General features: G+C 45.0%; 2 protein-coding genes across 4 annotated transcripts in view; one reads left to right on the top strand and one right to left on the bottom strand.

Moving 5' to 3' along the window:
• STS (steroid sulfatase) overlaps positions 1-4,414 on the bottom strand; it is a 214,590-nt gene extending 210,176 nt beyond the window's left edge. The window contains exon 1 of one of the 2 annotated variants that reach the window (XM_032756543.2): positions 4,043-4,414. The gene's annotated coding sequence lies outside the window, so the exon portion shown is untranslated. The remainder of the gene's footprint in view (positions 1-4,042) is intronic. The other variant, XM_058441559.1, reaches the window with a different exon arrangement.
• Positions 3,961-9,489, top strand: part of PUDP (pseudouridine 5'-phosphatase) — an 86,041-nt gene continuing 80,512 nt past the window's right edge. For both annotated transcript variants that reach the window (XM_032756547.2, XM_032756546.2), the window contains exon 1: positions 3,961-4,073. In XM_032756547.2, the coding sequence (XP_032612438.1) occupies positions 3,998-4,073 (76 nt within the window). In that variant the 5' untranslated portion in view covers positions 3,961-3,997. The remainder of the gene's footprint in view (positions 4,074-9,489) is intronic.

Here is a 9,489-nt window from a genome sequence, read left to right as displayed (position 1 = left end):
GTGGCGGGCACCTGTAGTCCCAGCTACTTGGGAGGCTGAGGCAGGAGAACGGCGTGAACCCGAGACGCAGAGCTTGCAGTGAGCCAAGATCGTGCCACTGTACTCCAGCCTGGGTGACAGAGTGAGACTCCATCTCAAAAAATAAACAAATAAATAAAATAACGATAATAATAATAATCACAAGCCCCCTCCTCACAATGAAGTAGCTGGTATACCCCAGAAGGGGGTCCATGGTCTAGACCATTGAATGCCCTGGTTGAAAGGCAGATGCTGAGTCAGTCAGTCTGGGGGTGGCAGCTGGGATTCTGCATTTCTAGTGAGCTCCCAGGCGATGCTGGCACTGCCAGTTCAGACCACATCTGTTATCCACCACTGCAGAGAAGCAAACTGGACCTCTCGCTCACAGCCAGTTTGTACTCTCATGGTGAAGGGGTTCAAAAACAATGACCCTCCCCACACAAAAGTACCAGATATGTCCGAGAGTACAAAGCCAGGAGTGGCGAATTCAGCCATCTATGTCAGGCTCCCTTCCAGAGCTCACTGGGCTTGGAGGAAACCAGCAGCGGGAAGGGGTGAGAATATTCAGTGCCTCTGAAGCAAGAGACTTCCTAAGTCAGCATTGCTAAGCCAGCTATCTAGGGGAAGAAGGCAGGTAAGTCTGCAATGAGGAGCTCAAATTCAGGCCCCATCAGATGAAGTCAGAGCTTTCTGGTCTCTCAGCATCATCAAGAAAAGTAGACTGTGTACAGCCACTGAGAAAGATGGTCCCTAGTCCAACCTGTTACCCTCCATCTACGCTGGGCAAGATTTGTACCCCAGAAAAGTAAAGAGAATAACAGGGCAAAGCGGGCTCACAGAAAACAGATATAGCAGCCTGGAAACCAAATACAACAGATAACAAAAGCACAGAGACACAGGAACCAGGATGACAAACTAAGGAAGTTGAAATAAGCTAAGACTCCATACAGGATGGCATATATATACACACAATAAATGGCATGTTTAAGTTTATATGTTGTGTGAAAGAAGATAGTCTGTTTATTTGTTCCATTGTTAATGTGCTTTTGACGCCATCGTACTATAGTTTACTGGATCATTTCTATTGTATCTTAAAATTGTCAGGAAAAGTAAGTTATTGTCCCATGGGGAAAACACAATTGTACAAAAGTAAACTGTAATTCATGGAAGGAAATGCATCCCCATCAGCATAGAAACTGCCCATCTTTGGCTGTTTGAGAATTATGAAAAGCTAAAAACTAACTTGTTATATGTGTACAAACCACATTGCTAGAACAAAATTTCATTCTTTTCCAATCTAGCTTGTGACAGAGAAGCATTCACTCAGTTTGTTTTTTTTTTTTAAGCAAAGAGTCTTCCATCTTATGCATAGAAGTGATGTTACTGAAAAGTGTAGAAAATTAGACTTATAAAAAAATAATGTGAAGCATGTTTTCACATCTGTGGAGAGCTGAAGTACCTACGATTTCCCAATCTGTTTCTTCCACAATCGCTGTGAGGCTTTGCCATTTCATCAAAATGGCACTGGGGCCTTTTTTCCTTTGAAAAATACTCTTTTTTGGCCGGGCGCAGTGGCTCACGCCTGTAATCCCAGCACTTTGGGAAGCCGAGGCGGGCAGATCACCAGGCCAGGAGTTCAAGACCAGCCCGGCCAACATGGTAAAACCCCGTCTCTACTAAAAAATACAAAAATTAGCTGGGTGTGGTGGCTGGCACCTGTAATCCCAGCTACTCGGGAGGCTGAGGCAGGAAAATCGCTTGAACCCGGGAGGTTGAGGCTGCAGTGAGCAGAGATTGCGCCACCGTACTCCAGCCTGGGTGACAGAGTGAGACTCTGTCTCATAAAAAAAAAAAAAAGAAAAGAAAAGAAAAAAGAAAAATACTCTTTTTTAATTTAATGACTAAACAGAAATGTGAGGTGGTTATAATACTAAAAAAAAACAGTAACTCTGACATGTGTGCATCCATTTGTTTCCAGAGAATGGAAAGAAACTGGGAGAGAGAATTCTAAAGACTCTAGGTGGAAAATACTGTCATACTTACTGTAGGTACCACAGCAATGTGTGTGGAATGCATCTATTATGGAATTGTGTTCCCCAAAAATATATGTTGGAGTCCCCATCCCTACTACCTCAGAATGTGACCTTATTTGGAAACAGGATCTTGTCAGAGGTAATCAAATTAAAATGTAGTCATTCGGGTGGTCCTTAGTCCAATAAGAATGGTGTTCTTACAAAAGGAGGAAATGTGGACACAGAGACACACACAGAGGGAAGACGATAGGACAAGATACAGGGAAAGGAAAGCAGGTTGAAGCTGAGGAGAAAGACCTGGAATAGGTCCTTTCCTCACAGCCCTCAGAAGGAATTAAGACTGCTGACATCTTGATCTAGGACTTCTGGCCTCCAGATCTGTGACACAATACACATCTGCTGTTTAGGTTACTTAGTCTGTGGTACATTATTATGGCAGCTGTAGTAAACTAACACAGAAACCACGAATGACTGTATTTGAGTCGCAAGTCCTTTCCTAATTTGCTCATAAATTGCCTTCTCTGAAATCCCGTGTCCTCAAAGGGAAATCACGATTGCATTAAACGGGGGAAGCTCTCTTATAGTACCAGCTCTAAGAACACATAATTTTATTGACTATATACTATGCACTAGTACTAAGGGCTTGGCCTGCCTCACCTCCTTTATCACCTCCATTTTACCCAGGAGGAAGCAGACACAGGTGTACTTTGTCTATCATAGATGATAATTCTTGCTGAATCCAGGCATGCCCCTGTCCAGTATGTATGCACTAAACTAGAAATACACTCTCATGTTTACACCTTTTTTTTGTCTTTTTCCCGTTTTGTGGAGAACAGGGTCTCGCTATATTGCCCAGGCAGTTCTTAAACTCCTGGGCTCAAACTATTCCCCCAACTCCCACCTCTGCCTCCCTAAGTACAGGGATTACAGGTGTGAGCCACTGCGCCCGGCGCACCCTCACGTTTTTAAAGTCTTAAAATTCTCTTATTTCCGCTTCTCAAAAGGTCCAATCCTTTTCCTTAAACGTGAATATACCACATAAATGAACACGAAATAGAAACAGGGACAAAAAAGTATTTTTCTGACGATGGCAAAAGGGGAAAAAAAAAAGAAAGCTGTTTAGGTGGCATTTGAAAAGTTAAAAAAGGAAGAAAACTCAGAGCAGCCCAAAAGACAGATGATACCTAAGAAGGCATAACCAGCAAGACATGTTGACTATTAGTATTATTTCAGCATCCTCCTTGCGCAGCTTGGCTTTGCTCTGGGACAATGCACCAGCCTGGGATGCTCAGAGATGCAGGCACGGAGGTTGTGCATCCTCACCGCACACTGCGCATGCGTGGCTGCCGGTTCAAGTCGCGGTCCAGGACCGCAGGGAGGCGGGCAAGCGAAACTGAGAAAAACCCACCCACGGTCCAGGGACTGGCGGCTCGGGCGAACCCACCCAGGGACCTCGTGACCAAGGCCATTTGTCTGCACCCTGATGGCTAGCAGTGATACCACCCTTAGCATCTTCAACCCCCTCTCCCCACTCTATAGCCCCCTGTACTGTCCCTCCTTCCTCATTCACACCCCCGATCCAAACTCAAGCAGTGAATTTGCCCCCAGACGAGGGCCTCGGCTCTGCGCGGCCGCTGGCTGAGTAGCTTGGCCCAATTCCAGGTGTGAAGTGAGGAGGAATTGATGCGGGTAAACGTATAGCGCCGGCCCGCGCCGCATCCCGGGTCTGCAGCTGCAGCTGCAGCGAAAGCCCAAGGTGCGCGTGCGCGGAGCGGCACTAGGCAGCCCAGGACGCGCGGGCTCGGAGCCGGGCGAGGGGCCGCGGGAGGCGCGTGCGCAGAGCGACCCCGGGCGTGCGAGAAGGCCCTGAGTGCGCGTGCGCGGGGCGGGCGGGTGCGCGCGCACTTCCTCCTCCTCGCCCCCACCCAGACCCAGAAGGCGGCACCATGGCGGCGCCCCCGCTGGCGCCCCCGCCGCAGCCCGTCACCCACCTCATCTTTGACATGGACGGACTTCTTCTGGGTGGGTAGTGTGCGGCCGCCGCCTCCCGTGAGGGCGGTCTTGGGTAGGCGTGGGGACGGTCGGCGCGGGGTACGTCACGGCCGGGGGGCCGCGGCGGAGCGGTGTTCGTGCAGGGACGCTCGGGCTCCCGCGCGCTCTGCCCCCGGCTGGCCCCGAAGTCGGGCGGCGGCCAGGAGCGCCCGCGGGCCCATGTCCGGGCTGGCGGGCGCGCGTGGCCGCGGCGTCTACGCGGCCCCAGCACCCGCTTCCGGTCGGCGGCCAGCGCGTGGGGCCGGAGCACGTGGGAGCAGTCCCTGGGGTCCACCGGGCGGGGGCGCGGCTCCGCGTCGTCTCCTCAGAGCGCGGCGCGGCGGGACCTCCGCGCTCTCTTTTCGGTTACCCATGCGTGCGACCTTGAGCGGTGCCCAGCCTCAGTTTCCCCGTCTTCAAACTAGCCTGGAGGATACTTGCCTGCCTGCTCCAAGGTTGCTGCTGTGGGCGCACCTTGATGGTAGCATGCTACATGGTAGCGGTTCTCTACCTGGCGGTTTTGCCGCCCTGAGGGCATCTGGCAATGGCGATGTCAGGAGACATTTTGGCTGTCACAGCTGGCGTGGAGTGATGGGGTCAGTGGCATCTAGTGGGGTCCAGACCAGTGATACTGTCAAACTTCCCGCAGTGCACAGGAGTGCCCTATGCAACCGTAAGGAATTATCCCGCGCCGTCAACAGTGTAGAGGCACAGAAGGTCTGTCAAGTGGCCTGGCTGCCTAGGGTGACCAGCACCAGGGACATCACCTGTGGACTACTTGTAAATGTAGAAGCTGGGGCCCCACCCTACCCCTGCCCAATCAGAATCTGCATTTTAAGTGCGTGAACGTTTGAGAACAGCTGCTCTGTCAATTCGAGGCATTAAGAAACCCTTGGCAGTGTACTAAGTCAGTCAGTCATAGCACATGTGAACTTCATCAGCCAAGAGGAATTCAAGTAGAATTCAAAGAATAAAACCCTGTTTTTAACTCAAGACAGAACTATGCGGAGCTCTACCGAAAGCCTAGACACAGTTAACACTGTGACACATAATCACCAGGAGGCTTCACGTATCTATAAACATGTCTGCATACTCTTGTGTAGACAGCTGACCTGCTTGGTTATGTATATCATTCCTTCATTTCAAAACCCTGCAAGTTAGGAGGAAGTATTTGCATGTCACTAATTTAAAAAAAAGAAAAAAACCCTGCAGCTCAGAGAGGTAAAGCTACTTGCCCAAGGTCACACAGCTAATAAGAAGCCAAGCTGAGAAACGATTCTGGATTGATCCAGTTCTAAATATAAATGATGTTGAGCTCATCTTAAATTGTGAATGTGACCTTGTTTCTGCTCGTCATATTGCTGGGTAATTCCCTAGCAGTGTTTCCTTTTAAAAAGGCATACAGAAACCGTTCTCTTCATTTTATGAACACAGAGGTATAAACTGATGAATTCCAAAGGAAAAAAAAATCCCCATAGAGGTCACTAATTGGAGCCAACGGTGTATGCAGCTACTAAATTTGAAATGACTCATTTTCAGAAAGCTTGTGGGATATATAGGTATAGTTTGTAGACATCAACTTTCCTACTCCGGTGGTCAAGAAGTTAAATTGTCAAATAAACTTCTTATCCTCTAATAAAGGTCCAGAGAACCTGTTCTGGGAGTCTCATGAATTTTAATACCAAACAAGATGTCTCATTAAAAGTAAATTTATTAAACTTTTAAATGAGCTTGATGCCTAATTCTGATTCTAGATTGGCACATAGCCATGCCCTGAAGTGATGAATGTGACTTAAATGGCATTACAAGCATTGACCTCACTTTGTTACCCAATCCTCTGATCTAGTCAGATAACCAAGAATTAGTGCTGTTTGGAAAAGTAAGCCCTACTTCTTTTTATTTCCCCCCTCATTTTCTGCCCATTTCCTCCTTTCCTGCCCTACCTCTTTGAGGTGGTAAGGCCTTGCAAAACTTTCTTGGAAATATACCTTTGCTTATCCCATTCTTTCACCAAATGTATAAATACAAAACACAGCTTTCCAAAATGTACCACTTTAATTTAATCTACCAGATTATGCCTGCTTTCATTCTTTAGCACCTCACTTCAGTGTATCTGTTGTTCGTATAACAATATATTATCAATTTAAAATGAGTCATTTTACAATAGGTCTGTTTTTCGGGAATTTTGAATGCATTTTCCTAGGAAGTTCTGTTTGTCTATGTAGCCCCAATACTTGCATACTTTGGGAAGTAAAATTGAAAACGAATAGTTTCATGGAGGATTGTTAACATTAGAGGAGAAGCTTGTTTAATCAGAGGAGAATGAAGAAGTAAATGGAGATTTTAGAGGAAATGTTGACCAGGAAGAAAGCCAGGACACTTTCCCATGCTTTTGACATGCACCATGCTGTTAGTTGTCCTTTAAAAAAAAAAAAAAAACACTTCGGTTTCTGTTTTTCATGACCAAGGTAAGAGTCAGTTATGATTTAGGTAATATTAATAATTTTGGCTCTCAAATGCCATTCAGAGAAAGAGAGTAGGGGAGTGGGATTAGTTAAAAACTGGGATGATTTTGAAAGAAGAAGATGACAATTATTAAACAGTATCTCAGCAGCTGGACAGAGAAGATTATTCTGTTTGTAAATAACTGAAATTAGGAACACAAAAGATGGTCCCAATTTCTTTAAAAGAGAAGACAATTTGTTGTCCAGAGCAGTTCTGTCTCATAGAATTGAGCCAGGTAAGAATTTTGGGGAGCAACTTTTAATAAGTAAAAAGATACAGATGACATTGATTTGGATGATGTATCTTATGTAACCTAAGGTATCAAAAATATTATTTAATACAAAATATAAGAAAATCATTGAAGTGTTTGACATTAATTTTGATACTAGGTCCTCAAAATCTGTGTGTATTTTATACATACAACACATCTTAGTTTGAACTAGCCTCATTTCAAGCACTCTGTAGCCTCATTTGGTGAGTGGCTACTGGCTTGGACAGCATGGGTCTAGGTCTTTGTGGAGCAACGCAAGATGTCTGTTGATAATGGCTATGCTGGGAGGGCCAGGCAGAGGGTGGGTGTTAAGAATATTCAGAATTAGGAGTTTTGGTGTATGTAAAATGTGGTATGTGTAAAATGTGTTTTCTTGGAGTCTAATACAGAATTATTTAAAATCCTTTTAAAATCAAAGGAAAATAAGCTTGTTTCCAAATTCTTAAATATCGTAAAATAATAAGGTAGATCTGCGAAGGGTAATAAGAACATTTGCAGTGTTGACCATAATATACTATGTCTTTATAAATCTAGATTGCAGGATTTTAATGAGTGACTTCTACTTCACCTTTATATAGTAAAATGAAGACCTCTTGTGTGCCTTCCTGCACTCCCATAGCTTCCTCCTTGCCAAATAATAGCACTTGAGACTGTAAGTGCCTGCCTCACTGTCTGGGGCCCAGGAGACCCTAAAAGGTCATGGAGGTAGGGTCTCTGTGGGGATCACCAAGCCCAGTACTGATGGGATTATGGGCTGCCTGAGACAGTTGACAGTCATGTCCATTGTGTGGCCAAAATTCCACAGACATAGCGTGAGTGTGTTTTGCGCTGTCATTCTTTGTTAACTTCATGTAGGCTGTTTCTTTAGACACTGGAACATCCATATAGCTGATGACAAAAAATAGATTTTTCTTACGTAATATTAGTGCATGCCCTAGGTGGATTGTCAGAAGAATCTATGTATGTTGTCATTTGACCCCATGAAATACGTCTGAGGTTTAAAAGTGCAGCTGACGAGCTTTTCAGCCTCAGTCGGTTCTTACTACTTGATGTTATCAAGTCGTTCATTCCAAGTGGGGTTTCTAAGAGTTTTGGCACATTTCTGAGGAAGGTGGAGCAAAGTGAAGGATCATTCTGCATGCTTCCATAGATGGTTATTGTTTAACCCCAGAACGTGCAGAGATCCTAGTTGGAATGAGATAGTAATCGCAATTTCCCCTCCTTTCATCATTTGTAATGGGTCTTGCTCTGGATGTCAAAGCAACTCTGGTGGTAGGTTCACATTCTTTCTTTGCCCTGTCTTCCCTGGGGGCTGACAGTGTACCCTTGGGTTTTAACCTTGCTAGGTGAAATGTAGGTTCTCTTCCACGTTTGCAAAGGAGATGGCTGAGGGTGGAGGCCAGCGTGAGGGCTTGGGACAGAGATGAACCCTTATCTCAGAGGCCATGATTGGCCTTTCACTACAGAGTAATCAATGAGTAATCTGTTGTTTCTGGAAACTGAAAAGGCTTCTGGAGTATAGAAAGCACAAGACACGTGTGTTCCTATTAAGGGTCCGAAGAGATTTAGAGTACGATGCTATATTGTATGTCGGAGAAACAGCATCAAATTATAGATTTAGCTCCCTTTGGTTCTATTTTCTAATTGACCTGAACCATGCCAACCTTAAGTTCTTATACTAAGTGGTTGGTTGTGCACTGCAGCTGTTTCTGTTTCTAGAATAATTGAGAAGGGGGTAAAACTTAAATTGCAAAATTCTGCAGATAAATAAGAGTTTTGTCCAGCTGGCAACACAAATATTCAGCAGATTCTAGGCATGCAGGTGTAAAATATCCTTTTCTTTTTTCTAGCTCTCTCTTTCAAATAAAAGCAATATGGTTTTATTTAGAATCTTTAAGTAAACTGGATACAGGCATATGTGAGAACTATTGTGGGTTCAGTTCCAGACCATCACAGTAAAGCAAACATAGCAATAAAATTAGTCACATGAAGTTTTTGGTTTCCCAGTACACATAAGGTTAGGTTTATACTATACTGTATTCTATTAAGTGTACAATAGCCTTATGCCTAAAAAATGTACATAACCTTAAATACATTTTATTGCTTAAAAAAATGCTAGGGATCATGTCATCCTTCAGTGAGTTGTAATTCTTTTGCTGGTGGAAGGTATTGTCTTGATATTGACTGTTGACCAGAGTAGTGGTTGCTGAAGGTTGGGGTGGCTGTGGCAATTTTAAAAAATAAAACAGCAATGAAGTTTGCCACATCAGTTGATTCTTCCTTTTACAAAAAAGTTCTCTTTTGGCGAGGCATGGTGGCTCATGCCTATAATCCCAGCACTTTGAGAAGCAGAGGCAGGCAGATCACTTGAGGTCAGGAGTTGGAGACCAGTCTGGCCAACATGGCAAAACCCCATCTCTACCAAAAATACACACACAAAAATTAGCCAGGCATGATGGTGCACACGTGTAGTCCCAGCTACTCAGGAGGCTGAGGCCCGAGAATCACTTGAACCCGGGAGGCTGAGGTTGCAGTGAGCCGAGATCCCACCACTGCACTCCAGCCTGGGCGACAGAGTAAGACTCTGTCTCGAAAAAAAAAAAAAAAAAAAAAAAAAACAAAAAACTGGAG

Source organism: Hylobates moloch, unplaced genomic scaffold (assembly GCF_009828535.3).
Source record: "Hylobates moloch isolate HMO894 unplaced genomic scaffold, HMol_V3 SCAFFOLD_7, whole genome shotgun sequence".
In the NCBI taxonomy this organism is placed as follows: Eukaryota; Metazoa; Chordata; class Mammalia; order Primates; family Hylobatidae; genus Hylobates; species Hylobates moloch.
Note: the sequence above shows the minus strand (reverse complement) of the source record. Positions and strands in the feature narration are given on the sequence as shown.